The sequence below is a fragment of the Petaurus breviceps genome, unplaced genomic scaffold (assembly GCF_028583685.1).
Source record: "Petaurus breviceps papuanus isolate PSGF00001 unplaced genomic scaffold, PetGlider_PUasm1.0 164, whole genome shotgun sequence".
Taxonomy (NCBI): Eukaryota; Metazoa; Chordata; class Mammalia; order Diprotodontia; family Petauridae; genus Petaurus; species Petaurus breviceps.
This window is the reverse complement of record NW_027185735.1, coordinates 14,227,783-14,248,205: the sequence shown is the minus strand read 5'-3', so window position 1 is coordinate 14,248,205 and position 20,423 is coordinate 14,227,783. Positions and strand designations below refer to the sequence as shown.

At 36.3% G+C, this 20,423-nt stretch overlaps 1 protein-coding gene across 3 annotated transcripts in view; it reads right to left on the bottom strand.

The window, feature by feature from the left end:
• MTHFD1 (methylenetetrahydrofolate dehydrogenase, cyclohydrolase and formyltetrahydrofolate synthetase 1) overlaps window positions 1–20,423 on the bottom strand; it is an 88,547-nt gene that overhangs the window by 18,463 nt on the left and 49,661 nt on the right. For all 3 annotated transcript variants that reach the window (XM_069082359.1, XM_069082358.1, XM_069082357.1), the window contains 13 exons: window positions 19,263–19,360; window positions 18,935–19,108; window positions 17,376–17,512; window positions 15,009–15,055; window positions 14,174–14,281; window positions 13,964–14,038; window positions 11,641–11,743; window positions 9,914–9,990; window positions 9,112–9,252; window positions 5,269–5,337; window positions 4,378–4,489; window positions 4,124–4,263; window positions 800–841 (listed from right to left, as the gene is read on the bottom strand). In XM_069082359.1, coding sequence (XP_068938460.1) covers window positions 800–841; window positions 4,124–4,263; window positions 4,378–4,489; window positions 5,269–5,337; window positions 9,112–9,252; window positions 9,914–9,990; window positions 11,641–11,743; window positions 13,964–14,038; window positions 14,174–14,281; window positions 15,009–15,055; window positions 17,376–17,512; window positions 18,935–19,108; window positions 19,263–19,360 — 1,323 coding nt within the window. The remainder of the gene's footprint in view (window positions 1–799; window positions 842–4,123; window positions 4,264–4,377; window positions 4,490–5,268; window positions 5,338–9,111; window positions 9,253–9,913; window positions 9,991–11,640; window positions 11,744–13,963; window positions 14,039–14,173; window positions 14,282–15,008; window positions 15,056–17,375; window positions 17,513–18,934; window positions 19,109–19,262; window positions 19,361–20,423) is intronic.

The following is a 20,423-nucleotide window of genomic DNA, read 5'->3' as shown; positions in this document are numbered from 1 at the left end:
AGTGAATAGAGCACTGATCCTGGAGTCAGGAGGACCTGAGTTCAAATCCGGCTTCAGACACTTAACACAAAAACTAGCCATGTGACCTTGGGCAAGTCACTTAACCCCAATTGCCCCCCCCCCCAAAGATATGTTTCTATGTTTTCTGTCCAAATCTTGTTGTTCAGTCATTTCAGTAGTGTCTAACTCTTTGTTACCCCATTTTGAGTTTTCTTGGCAAATACACTGGAGCATTTTACCATTTTCTTCTCCAGCTCACTTTACAGATGAAGAACTGATGCAAACAGGGTTAAGTCACTTTACAGATGAAGAACTGATGCAAACAGGGTTAAATGACAGCTAGTAAGTGTCTGAGCCTGAAACTGAACTCTGATCTTCCTAACTCCAGGCTCAGCACTCCATCTACTATGCCACCTACCTGCCCATAAATTCAAATCTACAAAAGAATATGTTTTTTAAAAGAGCTAACATTTTTAAAGGGCTCCACTTTAGATCAGCCCACACACCAAATGGAGGACCATGAAAGGTAACTTATACACTTAAAACCACTGATATATAGTAAAAATAATAACATTCACATTTTTATGGCATTTCATGTCTTTCCTTGCAATGTGCTATATGAGGTTGAGAGTACAATTATTATGACCATTTTACAGATGGGCAAACTCAGGTTCAGATATGTAGAGCAACATGCCCATAGTGTTGCACCTAGTAAATATCAGGCTTGGGGTTTGGATTTGATTCCAAATCTAGTGCTCTTTCCAAAAACAGACAGTCTAGGATTCATGCTTAAGATTACCTCTTCTATGTAATCCTTTGGTAGAGGTATTCCAGCAGTGACCTGGATGGGAGGAGGGGAAAGAGGGAGAGAGAAAGAGAAACCAAACATCAGTAAATTGAAGCATTCTCCATATGTGACTTTATTTTAGCTTTTAAATATAGGTCCTTACTCCCAAAGACATATATTTTCCAATCCACTACATTTTACCAGCTTTTAGTTTTTTGGCACTTATCTTAAATGCCTCACCATGGTGTGGCAGTGCCCTGAATTCCAGTATGAACCTAGCAACTGTATGTTCAGAGAGGTGAATCATTAAAGGGGTTGGTCAGTGGATGACTGATTTTTTGGCTACATCAACTCAAAAATAACATCTAAGCAAAAAAGAAGTGATGGCAGGAACACATATGCCATTGAGATCAGGGGTAGGAAAGTACTGAAATAAGTACTGACAAGCATAAATGGATAGCAACAAGTATTTGCTGAGCACTTCTTATGTTTAAGGCACCAAGCTAAAGCCTTGGAGGAACACAAGGTAGTACATGATGAGATCTATGCTGTGAAGCAAATGCAGTCTAGCTGGGAAGACAAAGACATATCTGCATGAAGAATCGTAAAATATGACAAGAGAGATGGAGTGCCCATGCTATATAGGTACAATTGTGAAACCAATGGGCTAGATTAGGAAGAAGCAGAAATGGAAAGATATTGGACCGACAGAAGAATGACATCATTCAGGGCAGGACAAATAATATAAGCCAGAAGCATGGTTTTGGGTAATTTAGTCCTACTGGAGTCAAGGGCTTAAGTGGAGGGCTACAGTGAAGTAATGAAAAAACGATCAGAAAGGGAGGTTGTGGGTCTTACTGGCACATGGAGACTTTGCATCCTATGATAAGGAGTTTATAGTTTCCCCAACATATGCCTTATCTTCCCAACTACATTAAGCTATCTGAAGACACAGGAAAATGAATAAATGGAAGTAGCTTGACATTTCCTGACACTTATATCAGTACTGTACGACTAACATAAACGTGTCCATTGCCTAAACTAAACCAGAAATTAGCATGTGTTTAGAATGAAAATAAATTTTAAAAATGCATGAATCAGTGGGGAGGTAAGAGGGCTATATTTTCTACAGGGCACCTTCAGTCAAGTCAAAGATTAAGGTTCCAAAACCAAATGACCAAAATGCTCACTTTTTTGATAGAACAAATAATCTGCTCCTAGAAACAGCTGTCATTAACATGCATAATCTTTAGATTTTTACTACATTTTGGTACATAAAAATAATTATCTGGATATAGTCTCTTAAGATGTGTAAGTGAATTCTAAACTCTGCCCTATACTTATTTTCTAGTCAAGAGGCTCTTATTTAGTCTATACCATGTTCTAAACTGGGATACAAAGAAAGGCAAACATAGGGTCCTGCTCTCAAGGAGTTAGTAGGGAAGATAACACGCAACAAGACAGGATGAACTGGAGATGATCAGGGAGGGGGCACTAGCGTTAAGGGGGACTGATAAAGCCTTCTTGCACAAAGTAGGATTTTTGCTTGAAGGAAACCAGGAAGCTGAAAAGCAGAATTTAGGAAGGAGAAAATTCTAGATGTGGAGGATGTGTCCAACTCTTCATGACCCCACTTGGAATTTTTTTTTGGCAAAGATAATAATAAGTTTTCTATTTTCTTTTCCAGCTTGTTTTACATATGAGGAAACTGAGGCAAACAGGATTAAGTGACTTGCCCAGGATCACACAGCTAATACATGCCTGAGGTCACATCTTAAATCAGGAAGATGAGCTTTCCTGACTCTAGGCCTGGCACTCTATCTACCACTCTACCTAGCTGCCAAGAAGATGAGGTGTCTTGTGTGAGAACAGCAAAGAGGCCAGTGTTACTGTATTACAGAGGATATGGATAGGGAAGAATGTAAGGAACAAGAACACTGGAAAGGCAGGAGGTTATGTGGGGCTTATGATGCTAAACAGAAGATTTTATATTTGATTCTGGAGGTGAAAAGGAACCATTCATTTACTGAGTAGGTGTGTGTGTGTGGTGGGGGGTGGTAACATGGTCAGACTTAGTCTTTTGGAAGATCAATTTCACTTTGATGGACTGGAATAAGGAGAGACCTAAGGTAAGGAAACTTTTTTATTTTGGTGTAAGAGTAGTAGCTTGCACATAGATGTTCAAAAAGCACAATGATTTACGGATGGGCTGAAAGGTAAAATAAGTCCCAGAGGAATAAAAGTTAAATGTTCAGCCTACAAGACACACATACTTGTGTGCATCCATACATATGTGTGTAGAATTCCATGCTGCACCAAAACACTTAGCCTAGAGAATGAGAGTTTAGATTCAGCAAGATAAGCCTAGGAATCTTTTCTAGGAGAGCAGTCTATGAAGTCAGATTCAAATACCATCAGGTAAGAGATTTGTCACATTTATCACAATCACCTCTGAGGGTATCCAACTTTTGGTTAGTGAGATTTTCTGGTAAAAATTGTTCACAACTTTGTACTATTAAAGGGTAATCTTTTTTGTTATCTCCATTCTTTCACTCATCTGAAAACAAGATTCTGTTTATGGTCATGGCTATTTTTCTATGAAGTCTCATTCATTTTGTTTGTACCTGTTCTAAACACCAGTCCCAGTTTATTTTTGGTCATCTTTCCCATTTCTCCCATTTCACTAAAGAAACAGTTTTAGTGCAAAACAACATCCATTTCTATGCAAACCATTAAATTCGAAGCGAAAATATTCCTTTGGAATTAAATAACCCGTGTCTCATTTAACATAGTGTTATTTTCTCTTGCATTTGGTTCCCTTATGTATAAATTACTAATAAGGATATCCCCCTCCCCTCTGCGTGTATGCATGTAGGCACACACAGATCCAGTTTCACAATGCCCAGCAGCTCCTGAGTAAACAATTTCATTTACTTAATTATGTTGCTCTCAAACAATTATTCATCATGATGGTTTGTTAAGAAAACATCTGACCTTAGGGGTGGCTAAGTGGCACAGTGAATAGAGCACCAGCCTTAGAGTCAGGACCAGAGTTCAATTCCGGTCGTGTGACCTTGGGCAAGTCACTTAACCAATTGCCCTGCCTTTCCCCCTCCAAAAAGGCAATAAAATAAAATAAGAAAAGAAAAGAAAACATCCGACCAAAGACAGGCACCAGCCCTCTCAGTGCTTTATCTTATGATGAAGCTCGAGCATGATGCTTCACCCGCAGCTCTTATTATTAGCACAGTACTTACTCTTCACATAGCAGGCACTCAAGTGTCTGCTAAATGAATGACCCATTTATAATATATGTCACTGGATCTTAGGACTTACTGTTGGTCCTCCTCCATGCATTTTGAGAGCTCTAATGGTGGCAACAAGTACCACCACATGAGGACGGAGACCAGAATATCGGCATTTGATGTTAAAAAATTTTTCCATTCCAATGTCTGCTCCAAATCCTGCTTCAGTCACTGCAAAAAGGCAAGAGAAAACTCAACCCTTTTCCACCGGTGTCTAGTTTATAACAAACTCAAAAATTAGGGTGACTTATTTTTTTCAATTCTGAAAATTAAACAAACTCTTACCTACAAATCCTTCAGGGCCAACAAGTTTCAGTGCAATCCTGTCGGCTATGATTGAAGAGTTTCCATGTGCAATATTGGCAAATGGTCCAGCATGAACAAACACTGGAGTCCCCTGTGAAAATTAAGAGACAGCAATGAGATATACTTCTAACCTTAATTCTGAGGTGAGAACATGGATTACAACAGAACCATCAGAGGGCCCAGTTTAAATCTCTGCTCTGCCTCTGGCTACCTGGGCAATCAGGGGCAAGTCAGGAGACCTCTCTGGGCCTGCTTCCTTATCTGGAAAAAGAAGGCATTGGACTAGATATTATTCAGAGGTCCCAGAGCCCCACCAACTCTAAATGAGAATAAGGAAAAACTAAACAGCTCAAAGGGAGCTATTTAGTACTACCTTTTTGTTTTGTTTTGTTTTTTTGCTTTTTGGAAGGGCAATTGGGGTTAAGCCCAAGGTCACACGACTAGTAAGTGTTAAGTGTCTAGGCCAGATTTGAATTCAGGTCCTCCTGACTCCAGGGCTAGTGGACTTCACTGTGCCACCTGGCCGCCCCTAGTACTACCCTTCTACAAATGTTTACCATTAAACTTTTATGTCTAATAAAAATAAATGTGGGATATGAATAGAATGTGAGCTCCTTGAGGAAAGGAACTTATTCATTTTTATGTTCATATTCCCAGGGTCTAGCACAGTTCTGGCACAGAGCTGGTTCTTAATAGATATTTGCTGAATTGATTTTTGTTTTGTGGGTTGTGAAAAACTTAAGAAAATGCCTATGAATCAATTGGTGGGATGGAGAATATGCCACACACTAGTGAATTCCTGTCTGTTTCACCTACGTTTCATTCTCTGCTAAAGTCAAATAGTGGGTAATTAAAAACTGCTAGGCTCACCTCTAATGTCTGCATGAGATTGGGCTTGACTGCATCCTTCATCAGCACTGTCAAAGCACCGCTCACTCCCTATAAGCACAGACATACAATATGAACTTTGAGTAACTCCATTCTTCCAGAAAACAGATATTTCAGTAAGTAATTTCAAGTAAATCACACCATTTTAAAAGTTAACCTAGGTATGTGAAGTTACCCCTGTTCTCTTCATAAAAAGCCTTCTTAGACAAAAATAACATTTAAGGAGACTTTTGGAAAAGCATCTCTCTTTGAGAAATGATCCTCAGGAAGCAAGAGTGACCAACAAGCATACTTAAAGATATAGGAATCATTCCCATTCTTTGCTAAATGTCTGCTCTGATACCACATCACAGCATGGAAGTGACCCTGGAATTCTCCAAGAGTCAAAGCACAGTTGGGGAGCATCTTGGATTGTAATACTTGTGAAAAATATATGTAAAATCACCACAAAGATAACTGCCATACAACTGGAGGAACTGTAAAAAGAACTGAATCCATTTTAATGATTGGGATGTAAAAACAAAAGATTTATCTATAAAACAAAATGCAAAACCAAAACAACTTGCTATAGGATCCAGCAGATTAAATCAACATAAAATACTTTAATGCTCATTTATTTCAATGCAAAGGTGGCTACAGAGAAAGAGGGTGAAAATGTGTCAAAAAATAGGGTTCAGGATTAAGAAAAAAGTATACAGATGAATTAGTCATAAAAAATCAGAACAGTAGAAGTTATCTTTCAGAGTTATGGTTAGAGGGAAGAATTCCTAACCAAGCCAAGGTCAGAGATCATAAATTATAGTTTATAATAAAACTACTTTGCAACATCTAGATAAGAGAGCTGGAAGATTATAAGCAGTATTATCTCCTAAAAGAAAGGAGTAGTAGAAGGAAAAAACTAGTTTATAGAAAGCTTGTGAGAGACCCAATTTTGCCAAATCATCCTGAGAGTACTCAAGGATGGAACTGGGAGATTAGCAAAGATGGGGGGGGGGGGGGGCAAGATCTGCCCAGATTTCAAATTCTTTTATTCATAAATGCTAGTGAAGCCACCACATTTGGACTCAGCATCACATTCATTGAAGAACTACATGAGGAAGTAGAAAGTGCATTAAAGGGGAGTGGAGGAAGTGGGGAAGGCGGGAAGAGTTGAGACACGCATCTGGAAAAGACTTGTATGTATGTATGTATGTATGTATGCATGTATGTATGTATGTACAGAAGTCCATTTTCTTGCCAAAGCCAATCTCTACATAAGTCATTGATGCCATCTTCTCCAGTAGTTTTCAGCTTGAATCATCTTCTCTCCTCCCTAATCTTCCACTTCTCCCTAGCCACTTGTTTTTTCCCTACTGTCTTCAAACATGTCCAAGTCTTTGTATCCTTAAAAAACAAGTCACTATATTCTACTATCCCTCCAAGTTATTGTCCTTTATCTCTCCTCCTATTTTCAGTCAAATCCTAGAGAAAGTTCAACATTTATTGTTTCCACTTCCTCCCCTCAGACTCCTCTATTTTTTGCCATCTGGTTTCTACCTCATCACAACTGACACTGCTCATTCTAAACTTACCAATGATCTCTCAAGTGCCAAATCTGATGGTTCTTGATCCTAAACTTTGTTGAACTCTCTGCTGCACACAACACTGTTCACCATCCTCCTCATTCCTTTCGGATACTATCTGGGCTTTTGTGACACTCCCAAAGCTCCATCTTGTTCCCCCTAACTGTGAGCACCTCCATACTTTCTCCAAGACCTCCACTCCTATTTCTATGATCCCCCAGTGACCACATCATTGAAATTAATCTAATAACTATCTCCCCCAATCACTTACAGGTACCTGCCAGCCCTAGTCATCCCTCTAAACTTCCACCTGTACCAAGTGACCACTGGACATTTCAAACAGAATGCCCCAGGAACATCTGCACAACAGAACTCATTATTTTTTCCCCCAAAAAACCTTCCCTCTTTCTGTCAGAGGCACTATCGTTTCTCTAGGCTCTTGGGTTCACAGCCTTGGCATTATACTTAAGTCTTTAAGATATTATAAAAATAAATTATTCTTGGTGTTATGCTAGACTGCTCATTTTCCCTCACTCCACGTATCCAACCCAGTTGCTGAATCATGCTGTTTCCATCCCACAACATCTCTCACATCCTACCCTCTCTTCTCATTGCTACTAATTCAGGTTAGACCTCTCACCTAGGTTACTGTAATAACTTCCTAAATGGTCCCTCTGCCTCAATTTGTTCCCTACTTCAGTGCATCCTCCACACTGCTGCTGAAGTAATTTCCCTAAATGCTGATCTGACCATATCATATTCCTAACTCAATAAACCTTAGTGGTTCCTTATTGCTTCTAGGCCAAAATATCAATACGAAGAACCTCAAAACATTGTGGAAGTTCCCAAATGAGATTGCATAATCATTCAAAAGGGGAAGCCTAACTACCTAGACAAAAAAAACCCCAGTGGATGAAGAACACCGGTTGTCCTGTTTCATTTGTGCCTGTATCTATGTGTTTATCTAAATAGCTGTATCTTACTCATTTATTGCAAAACTGAGATTAGCCTACTTTATTCCAATGGGAAGTATTTATCTTCCCAATCTGTAAAGGCTGATTGGTTTCTGGAACAATCATGAAAAGTCAGAATAATTCATAACTAGATAGAGCCTACAGAGCTGGTGTCCATATGTGTATCTTGGACATAGCCTAAAGAACAATGAAGAAGGCCCAGAACTTTTTAATTAAATAAGAGGAAGACAGTGGCCTTGATTAAATTTTAGAAATGATGTGGCCCTGAAATACAGCTCCATCTTTTTAACACCAAGAAATATTCTATGATATCACATGCCAAGAAGTCATGGAATAATAGACGTGTCTTCAAAGATGTAAAGTTTCAAATTACCCAAAGAACATTCATACCCATGTAATAACAAGGGATCTAAAGAAGATCCACAGCATATCGAGGAGATATTCTGTCAAGGATTTATCAGAAGACATGGACAAGAATCACCCAGGAAGAGATGGTTGCAATCTGTACTGCCAAAGTAAATCCTACCATTGATACGATCATAGATGCATTAAAATACCAAAGTAACAATCCTAAAGACATTTCCAAAACTCTAGGTTGGTCTAAATAATGTAATGTACTTTGTCAAAATGGGAAAGTAAAAACTTTTAAAACTTTCTTTTCTCCAAATCCATTATAGTCATTTGGCATCATTTCTGCTTGACTTCTGTATCACTTTTATTACCTTGAATTTAAACCACCTAGTAGTTATATCACTTTTCTACCTGTCTTTAGCATGAAGTTAAGCACAAAAAGAATCTTGAGAATTCAAGAAAACGAGGCTAATAATAATCAGCTAGTACATTTATTTTCCTACTAATCATTTATGCCAAGGTTGCTAATGCCACCATCAAAATGTCAACGGCAAAAAATAAATCCCCAACATATCTGACTAAGAGTTAAATTGCTAGCTACCTTTCAACAAAGGTTTTCTCATCTCTTCATTTGTCATAATGTCTCAGCTTGAAAGTAAACAAAGCTGAAGTAACTGGGACTCACCAAAGCTGAAACAGAATCTAAAATTCAGAAAGAGAATCCAGGTTCCATGGTTTTCTACAATGATGATCTCAGGCAAGTTACCTGATAGTGCTAGCCCCTAGTAGCTTTACCTGCAGCAACATGACCTACAGTATCTATCTCATAATCATTACTATAAAAACAAAATAACAAACATGTTGTAAAAAGAAACGAATGTATCAATACATTAGAGACAAAATCTTGTAGGATTTCAAAAATTAAAAATGCATCTTACCAAATCTTCGGTACTGATGGGCTCTCCTTTCTTACTACTTGCCACCACCATCTTGCCCAGTCTCTCTCTCATATCTTCTAGACTACTGGTAAGCGCCAAAACTGCCATGATTTCACTAGCCACAGAGATGTCAAACTGAGTCTATTGGGGATGGAAATAATGATTTAGGGAAAAAAAGCCAACTATATCAAGGTAAAGAGTCATCAGCAAAACCAAGATGACTGTCCAGTTCGGTGGCCTAAGCAACAGAGACTGTATTTCTAGAGGAATACTTGAAAAAGGGAACCTACTGATAAAATGATAACATGAAGACAGTGTATTGAACTGAAAGAGGTCAAAAACAAAAAACCTAACCAACTGCAATTCTGGTGAAGCACACTAGTGATCTGTGAGAAATTATGGCTTCCCTAATAATACAGATCCACATAAGGAGCTGTTATACTGAATGACAGTGTCTACTCAACTGTAAGTCCTGAAGCTCTCTAATTTGATGGAATATACAACTAATTTTTAAAAGTTAGTTACAACCATTTGACATGCAAAGATACACTTGAGATTATCCATCTTCATGCAAATATTCTGGGAAAAACTTTTCAGGTGGCAAATGGAAATTCACTGCAAAAGCTGTCAGAGCTCTCTTCCACACACACCTACTCACTTTCATTTTAAAAGTGAGAAGGCAAAAGAAGCATTTGTTAAAACAGGGGTAGGTATGAAGTGGAGGAGGGGACGGAAGGGAAGGGAAGGAGAACTTAATTCATACAAGTGATTTTATTTGAAGCAAAAAAAGTTAAAAAGTCACCGTTCGTGTGTGTCCTTTCTCAGTTGGTGATTGACCAATTGTGATTTTCCTCAAGAATCTGTCATTGGTATCTAACACTACCAAAGTAAGGGAAGACAAAGAAAAAGTAATATTACAAAAATCAAATTTTAGAGTTATGTCTTAAGATACCATTTAGACTTTATGATCAAACAACGAATAATATCTGATCAATAGTTCATGGCCTATTGGGAACACAAGAGAATATGGAATAAAGAATCAGAAAGAAATACTTAAATAATAAAAAAATTCAAAATGCTACGGGAGGTGGTATATATTTCATTCAGCTCACAAGAATTAAGACCTGAGCCCCCTAAGAAATAATTATTTTTATTAAACATTTCACAGGAAATAGGTTTCATTTATGCCCTCAACTATATCACACATTTAATGCAAAACTGAGACTAGCTTGCTTTTTCCCAAAGTAAAAGATTTATTTTGCCAATCTATAATGGTTGATTGTTTTCTGGAATCATGATGAAAAGTTATAACAGATCATAAACGAGGTAAAAATGAATGCATTTTTGAAAGAATTGGGTGACGGCAACTTGAGTTCTCATAGTCTGAATAACACATCCTTTGAAGATATGGGGTGTATCAATGTATCTGGTCAGATCTGCGTAAAGAAGAAAGGTCTGTGTCTCTGAATTTTAATATTTCTCCTAATTAAACATAGTCGGCAATGGGACTGGTAGGCACTATGATGTGTCAATCCTCCCTTTCTCTGCCTCTACTTCAGGATAGAAAGTATGAATTACACATAAAGCAGAGAAATAAAGTGAATGGGAAACTAAACTTCAAAAGTAATCTTTAGAATATTCTTTGCTGAGTCATTGTGCCATCTGTTCAAAGTTATTCTAGCAGAGAGTTGAAAATTACCCAGTGTTGTTTCTAACATTAAAATAATCACATTAATTTTCATTACCTAGTAGTAGCCACTGGGCCAACTACAATAACAAAAAGTCAACGATTTTGGCTTAAGTTTGCAAAATATCATGACTAAAAATTTCCCCACTAGGTAAGTGGAAAAAGTATTTGGGAGTGGTGAAGGGGGAGTAGGAGGAAGAAAGGGACATTGGTTAATGTGTCAAACAAAATTTTAGGTCATGGCAGTTTTGTATAAATCATTAGAGCCATATGGAGAAGTCAGGCAATTCACCCTAATTGATATATTTTGCATTCATTCACTGAGTTACTAAGGAACTGGAATTTGAGACCTAAAGGCTACCTCTTAATTTGTGGTAATACAGTTGAATAAAATGAGATAAAAATGACTAGGCAAGCTAGAACTACAACTAAAATAAAATCACTTACACTAGATTTGAATTCTAAGAAAACCTCTGCTTTCTCATATCATCTTGCCAGTCCTTCTTTTCTAAATGATCTTTACTATACCAACAATTAAACTGGTGAAGAATTATCTTATATTCACGAATGAAATTTCTCCTGGAAACCATCATTCAATTCACACAGAACATCTGGAATTTAAGAAAACCATTGAAGCAAAGTATTTCTTGATTACAGGTGATTAACAAGGACCAGTCAAAGCAAGACAACACACATAACTTTAAGGGACTATCTGAGCCTAGAACAATGTTTATGCTGGCTGCCACTCACACAAAGGTTAAAAGAACATCTTAAATTGCACATTCACTTTTCTTGGTTCAAATGGAAATAATACAAACTGGACTGGTTTATCATTCTGATACCTCGTTGCCAAGTTATGGTTTCTGGATCGATATCCAATCTCACAAATCTATTTATTTCTTCATCTGTTAAGGTGGCAGGGTCATCTTTCTCAATTCCTAGTCTCTGGAAATGCAGGAAGAAAAAAAAATACATAAAATCTTAATTTCCTTGGAAAAGAAATATTTTCCAAGTAAAGTTAAGAGATGAAAGCAATATTTTTAAGTCACTTCAAGTAAAGTCAGTGGAATTATGATGAACTCTAGGAGACCAGTTTTGCTTATTAGACTGGGTGTCAACATCAGTTGGGGAAAAAAAAAACTATTTTTGAAACAGAAATTTCATTCTTGGTAAGACTCCATAAATCTACTAGAATACTGGTCATTATATATATATATATATATATATATATATATATATACATCTATTCCTTTAGAACACATTTTCCCCTCTTGTGACTCTTTTCTAAAACATCCAGTAAACAAAATCTAGAAAGCATAGCTCTGCTTCCCTCCCCAACATGCACATGACACATGCACACACGTGCACAAACCCCACTCACCCAAAGTCTCCAAACATGAACATAAAGGATAAGCAATTTGCCAAGTTTTTTTAATGGGGCAGGGATCATTTCAACAAACCAACTTCATAAAGCTATTACACATCCTGTTGCCTCTTTCCCATAGCTATGAACCTAAGAGGCATCCCTTTTTGTTTTGAAAAACATAAAGAATGGGGTGGCTAGGTGGTTGTAATGGGAATGCAAATTTGGGAGATCTTCCCTGCCCCTAGGCTAAAGTGCACCGGAAGCCTGGGGTGGGAGGCTAGTTTTTCAGTAGATAACTTTTTGATTGGCCAGTGGTTCCAAAAGGTTGTTACATTCTCTGAGCCAGGAGAAGGCTATATAAAGCCCTGATGTGTAGCTTTGTTTTGGGACTCACTTTGAAAAGTGTTCTGTGATTTGATCTGAATTTTGGGAAGCCGTTGTTGAGAGTCCCCCGGCTTTGAAAAACCCAGATGTTGACTGGGTATGGATGTAATGGCTGGACAGTTTGGAAAGCTGTCTACTTGATCTGTTTCTGTCTTGATAATTCTGCCTGTATGCTTTGAAGTTCGGGGTGCTGACCTTTTTCCCTGAACAAGGTAAATGATATATGTCTGACTGATTAAAGTAAGCTTGTTAACCCATTTTGAGTTGCTTTCCTTTATCAAAGCAGATCCAAGTACCTGTATGGGTAGCAAACCCTGAGGACGTGCTTGGGGTGCTTGCTGCTACAGTGGTACAGTGAATAGAGCACCTAATTTGGAGTCAGGAGGACCTGAGTTCAAAACCAACTTCAGACACTTAACACTTACTAGCCATGTGACCTTGGGCAAGTCACTTAACCCCAAATGCCCTGCCCTCCCCCATCCAAAAAGCAAAAAAAAGAAAAACGTAAAGAATTTGTTCTCTTTTGCTTCAATCCTGTGGCAGACAAAAACAAAACTTTCCTACTCAAAACTAACACTCCATGCTTTTCAGCCCACAACATCTAAAAAGTAAAGTTCACCTATCTTTAGTTTCTCACACAGGAGCCACATGAATTTTGCTATTGACTTACCAATATCCATATCGAATCCCTCAATTAGTAGGGACTTGTATTCATTCAAAGACCTTGTATGGCTGTAGTGTTTACTATATGAAGTCTTGGGCAGTCCCTGGGACTCAGGCTCCTCATTTCTAAAATGAGATTCTGGACTTGAAGGCCTCTGGTGTTTCTTTCAGCTCTAACTAGATCTATGATACTGTAATCACGGATGAAAGATAATGCTAAAAACAGTCAAAAAGCATACAATGATTGAGTAGGAGGTATCAGGTGTTGCCTCCTGCTTTTATACTGGAAAAAACCTGGGTCTAGGGTTCATAACATCTAAGTGCAGGCCCTGACTACAATTTGATGCACAGTCTTAAGTATTACACTTCATTTTTTTGTTGTGTCTCAGTTTCTACTTTTGTAAAACTGGGACAATACCTACCACAACAGATGGTTGTGAAGGCAAGATAAAAGATGTGAGAATGCTGAAAAAAGTCAAAAGTGCCCTAAATGTAAAAGCATTACTCTCCTTAGCATGTATAATCTCTTTTTGGTAAGACTGTACATAGATCATTTATGATTCATTTGAGATCTCGTTGCTTGAAATCTGTAGCTATAATAATTAACAGTCTATACCAATCTCTGCTATAGAATCATTTTAAGTAAAATGAGGTCTTCAGAACTCTAGTTGTATATGTGACATGCCATTAGAAGTTTCACTTCCTTTTCCTACCCCAATATGATTCCCTCAAATCACAAAACAAAAACTTACCGTCAGCCTACGGACTTGAATATCTGAGAACTTCCTCACCCCATTGACTGAAGGCACCAAACGATTAAAGAGAGCCTTGAAGAAAAGAAATAGGACTTTTAAAGGCAAAAGCATTATCTTATGCATATTATCATCATTACTAAAAGCTGTACAAACAATACTTCAAATTCAAGTAATCTTTAGTTTTATTTTCCAAATATTCTACTGCACCTTGTCTGTCTGTGTCAGTTCATGGAATATGCGGGCATCGATAGCAGCAGCAACCAAGTTATTAGCTGCAGTAATGGCATGGATGTCACCAGTGAGATGGAGGTTGAACTAAAAAAAAAAATTTCTTGACATCAGTTTTCCAACTTCCCATCATTTCTATAATATGCAGTCTGTGGCAACTGAACCAACTACTATGCTAAAGCCAGCAGAAGAGTAACAGAGAATAGTTACTGGGAAAATACTCCATATGACTTATGAAAATGAAAAAAAAAATATCAATACTGTACCCACATAAAGTACCACTCCCCAAATATGGTCAATGTGGCATTTCCTAAGTAACATGGTCCAGAACCCAGAAAAGACATATGCTGTTAGAGTAAGCTATAAGACCATTAAAAAAAATCAACTGTATTTGCCTTTCATGTCCCACAGGTGAGTAATAAAGTTTTGTTGTTAGCATTTCACTATGTAGTTATATTTCAGCACAACCCATGTATATTTATGAACCAGCTTACTCTCTGCTTGAGTCACAACATTTAAAAATTCTATGAGCACTGATATCTTCTTATATTTATAAGCTTCTTCCCAATCTCATGATCCAGTTCATTCACTAGCTTAGAAACTTTTGAAAATTAATATTTAGGTAAAAGACATCCTTAACCCTTAAAGGCCAGGCATATGAATGAAGTAAGTTTGCCAACAAGCTGACAAATTAAGAAGTATCTCCTTTCAAGATGTTTTGTTGGGTAGCAAATTGCTCACATACTAACAGAAATAGATTACCTGCCAAATAAAAAAGCTCTAGTTTTAGAAAACCAAGAAAAATGAAAATTACCTCTTCCATTGGAACAACCTGAGAATAGCCCCCTCCTGCAGCTCCACCTAGAAGTCAGATCAAAAATAAAATTATCTAATCAGTAGCTATATTGAAATTAGAAAATTAGAAGAAACTGAACCTTCTTATAATCAATTAAGATAGCTGGTTATGCATTTTTCGCAATGATTTGGACAAATCTGTTCATGATTATATTTGCTTTCCATTTATGAAATATTAAAATAAAGTCCTTTATCTTTATACAAAGTAAAAATAATGTAATTGGAAATTTAGAGAAACACTAAATTAGCCCTAATCAAAAAATCAAGCATTCAGTTAATTCCTTAATCAATTTGGCCCTCAGTTTCCTCAACTATAAAATGAGTATCTTGGAGTAGATGTTTTCCTAGGTCCCTTTTAGTGCTAACATTCTTCAATCAGATTAAACAATTTCACAAGAAAATGAAGCAATGGTTTTTCCCCTTAAAAAGGAACTGGTATTCAGTAAAGAAAGCAGAACTTACAAAGGAAAGTTTATTCAGAAATACAAGGGGCAAATGGACAGAGACAATGGAAGAAGATCCCTTTTACTGGAAGGGAATAACCATTAAGCTGTTAGAGCTAACTGTCTGCTGAAAAAATTTTTAAGTTTTTTTCATTTAAAAACATTAAGGAGACAGAGAATTATATAAAAGATTTGGAAAATTATTCATTCAAAGTGGTTAAAATTTTAAAAATAATAGTATCACAAATGCCATAATGATGTTAGAAAGAGATACAGGAAAATAGAGAAAACATCTCTCTAAATATGCTGACACTGGTTACTATTGCTATATTTCTGCTTGGATCCAAAGGTCTCTTAATTGTAACCCATGGATTGGTAAGAAAGGCAAACTTGTGATGTGTTAAGGAGTTATCCTAAGAAGGGAAATCTGAAGTAGGGCAGTTATTGATCACCGAAAAGGAGATAAGTGTGTCTGAGAAATCAAATAGGAAGGTGCAAGCTATAGAGGCTTAGCAAGAAGATTTTTCTAGTTAAATTAGCTGAAGGTAAAGGCAGAATTGCAAGGTAAATAAACTAATAAAAAATGTTTAAGAGATGAAGCTAAGAAGAGCATTAAACAGTGTTAAGAAGAATTGCTACATTAAACAGACTGTTGTCATATAAGCAAAGATGAAATTATATTAGTGATTAACAAGTTGTATTAGAAGCTAATTAAAAGCTGAAAGTAAAAGATTTTCCTCTTATCAAAATTAGAAATATATGGCAATTATTTTGAGAGAGGTTTTAAAGAGAAGGGTGAAAATCTTGCTTACAGCTCGTTTTCATTTATTAGAGATAAGTAACAACTAACTAAGACAGAAGGGTTTAGTGGAAAGATCAATGGACTAGGGAGTTGGGGACCACAGTTCAAATGCTTGTTCTGATACTTTTAACTATCCGACCATGGACAAATATCTGAATCTCAATTTCCTTACCTATAAAATGGAGAAAATATTCAGTTAACACTTCAGAAGTACTACATTAATGTGTGTATGTGTATGTGTATATCAATGTATATGTGTATGTATAAGTATGTGTAAATATGTGTGTTTATGTGTACTGTACAAGTATATGTATATGCATAAGTATGTGTATAAGTATATGTACGTGTACATTATATGTACATATGTTTATATGTATGTGTATATGTATAAGCATACGCATATATGTATACATGTACAAGCATATGCACATGTATAAGTATGTGTATGTATATGCATAAGTATGTGCATAAGCATATATGTGTACATGTATATGTATAACTATGTGTATGTGTATATAAATATGTATAGGTATGTATACATGTATAAGTATATTTATGTATATGTATAAGTGTGTTTATGTGTATATGTATGCGTATAAGTATATTGTGTGTATATGTATAAGTGTATGTATATGCATGTGTATTAGTATATGTATGTATATCAGTATGTGTATGTGTTTATGTGTACTGCACAAGTATATGTATATGTATAAGTATATATATAATTATATGTATGTGTATATAAATATGTATAAGTATGTGTACATGTATAAGTATATGTATGTGTATATGTATAAGTACGTGTACTGTACAAGTATATGTATAAGTATGTGTATGTGTACAAGTATATATAAGTATATGTATGTGTATAAGTATGTGTGTACATGTATAAGTATAAGAATATGTACATGTACATGTTAACAAATTAGTTTCATTTGTCTTTTAGCACTAAGTTATCACTTCCTATAAACAGAATCCCAGAGGATCTTTTTGTAGTACTGACCACAACAGCAGGTGAGGAATAGGACTAATCCCAGTCAAGATCTGACAAGAACCCACAGGATCAAAGACCAATGAATACCTTTTATTCCAAAGGTTGGGCCCTGAGATGGTTGTCGAACACAAGCAAAAACATTCTGGTGAAGATGTGCTCCCAGAGCTTGAACCAGTCCTATTGTGGTTGTACTCTTTCCTTCTCCCAAAGGTGTAGGGGTTATTCTTTAATATAAAAATGAAAAAAAAAAAAAAGAAAAATAATAAAAACAAAAGAACTTATTTACAATATTTGGATTTCAGGCAATCTTTTACTGAAACTTTAGTAATTGTTTTGGGAAAAGAGAGAACTGCTTAGTACAGTCTTATAACTAGAATAAAAGGTCCACAGAATACAAGGTTGCTCATTGATAGAGACCCTACTTACATCACAAGATCCACCCTACTCTCACCATGAAATAATTCCACCATTAAAAAAAAATCTGAAAAAGGAATGCCTGAAATGGCATCATTTCCATTAGTTTTAGGGGATCTGATAAAGTTCCTAAAACTATGAAACTAAATTAATGTCCTACTTTGTTTCCACCTTTCACTACGTAGCCACTACAATATTTGGGAGTAATAAAGACCATGGTCATCTGTCTACTTGTTAGTCCAGGAAATTGGATAAGCTTCAAATTAGATAAAGATCACCATTTTTCCACTTAGCCTATATGTTCTTCTTACTACAGCATAATGGAAAAAGCATTGAAATGAAGTTGAGAGACCTACATTCCAGTCCTAAACCTCCAAATCACTTTACTTAGAGAGTTCACCATCACTAAAATGAGAGCAGGTGAATTAACCTGAAAAACAAACTCTCTTCCTCCATGTCATACATGATAGGAAATCTGTACTGCACTAGAAATGGTAGAAAGAACTAGTTTCATTAGTTCTAAAATCCTAACTCTCACCAGAAACTGTGCAGATCCTCTGACACAGTGATGATACCATTGTTAGAAATATACCCCAAAGAGATCAAAGATCGAGAAAAAGGATGTACAAAAAATATTTAGAGGATCACTGAAAACAAAACCAGGACCTATCAACTGGGAGTTGTACAAATTCTTATGTATGAGTGTTACAGAATATTACTGAGTTGTAAAAAATGACAAGAGGGGCTTATTAAAAGAAATCTGGGAAGATTTATATAAACTAATGCTGAGTGCAGTGAGCAGAACCAGAACAATTTTGACAATGACTATGACAATGTAAAGGACGACAGCTTTGAAAGTTTTTAAGAACTCTGAACGATGTAAAGACCAAACTCCAGAAGACTAATTATCAAACATGCTTAACTTTTGGCAGAGAAGCAATGGCTTGTAGGTATAGAATGAAACTTGTATTTTCAGACATGACTGACATGCAAATTTATTTTGTTCATACTATTTCCTTACAATGGAAGGGATTTTATTTAGGAATTGTAGGGGAGATGAGAAGAGGAGCAAGGAAGAATGAGAAAGCTGTTAAAAAAGAAAAAAACACGTCAATGAAATGTTCCCATATGTTGTTATTTGTCAAGTTCATAATTAAAAAACAGGTAAAAAAAATCTGTGATTGGATTTGGAGTTATCAATCAACTTAGTAACATGCATCAGAAAAACATACCCTGTTACGACCACATATTTTCCATCAGGCTGGTGTTTCAGGCGTTCTAAGGTGGACAGCAGAACCTTGGCTTTTGTCTGACCATACATTTCCACTTCTTCAGAGAGCAAGCCAATTTCTTTAGCCAGGTAACCAATGGGCTTTGGTGTGCAAGAACGTGATATTTCAATGTCACTTAAAAAAATATGGAAGAAATTTTATGTGGTGTTTCATTCAGTCAACTTAATAACATTGTTCCCCTCAGAGTAAGTTGCTTCTAGAAATACCATAAACATATACCAATTACATAATTCAAGATAGGTGGTTCTGATGTCAACAGTAAAATTACCTTGGAACAGGGGTCTTGAGGCTAAGATGGTTATACTGGATATTCCATTTTCCTGGCACACTTTTCTCTAGGAAATGCTTTGCACTTTCTACTGTGCTCTAAATAAAAACACACGCACATACATGAAAGATTATTATAACCTTACAAAAGTGATTATCTTATTTTCATTAAGTGATGATTGCTCCTTTTTGGGCATACCTTTCAAAAAGTATACATAAATTTAAAATTAGGAACTAGAAAATTTACAACATGAACATTTCCATATACAAAGGATAGAACAAGGTGATTGTATGTAAAACAATTAATCTATTACATAAAATTTGTAGTTTAAAATATACACTAATTTTTTTTTTTTGCTTTTTGGAAGGGGAAGGGAGGGCAATTGGGGTTAAATGACTTGCCCAAGGTCACATGGCTAGTTTTGTGTTAATTGTCTGAGGCCGAATCCGAACTCAGGTCCTCCTGACTCCAGGGACAGTGCTCTATTCACTGCATCACCTAGCCACCCTAATATACACTAAATTTAAATTAACTTACATCACCCTGTCTATGTTCCCTTCTAAACCTCCTTCTATTCTCTTGCATATTAGAAATTAAAAAAAATATTCTCTTAAATGATCAAAAACTTTCTCCTAACTTTTCCTACTCACCTGTTAAATATGAAATACCATAATTTTGTGGGAGCAGTCAGATTTTTTTTTAAGGCTTGCACATATTGTTATTTTAGTTGATAACAAACCCTACAAAGCAAGGTCCTACAGAACAAAGTTAAAGACATCAATGGAATGAAATGGTACAACCTGTTAAACTGGCCAGGGATGTTGTCTTCCAATACGGCATACTACAGTCACATGCGTGATAGGAAGCCCAAATTAAAAGCAAATGACACTCAAAAAATCTGACAGACATCTTGGAGTAATAATAATATCTAACATACATAGTATTTTAATGTTTATTAGTACTTTTTATATCTATTATCATAAAACAAGTAGGTCTCCAGAGGCAAATTTCTTAAAGTACAAAGGTATGAAAATGAACAAGATGGGGAGGCATTGATGGGCTGTGATGTGCATTGTCAGAGGGAATACCCACAGGAAAGCAGATCATAGATATATTGTAGTAATGAAACAAAAATATCTCATTTTGTCCCTCACCACAACA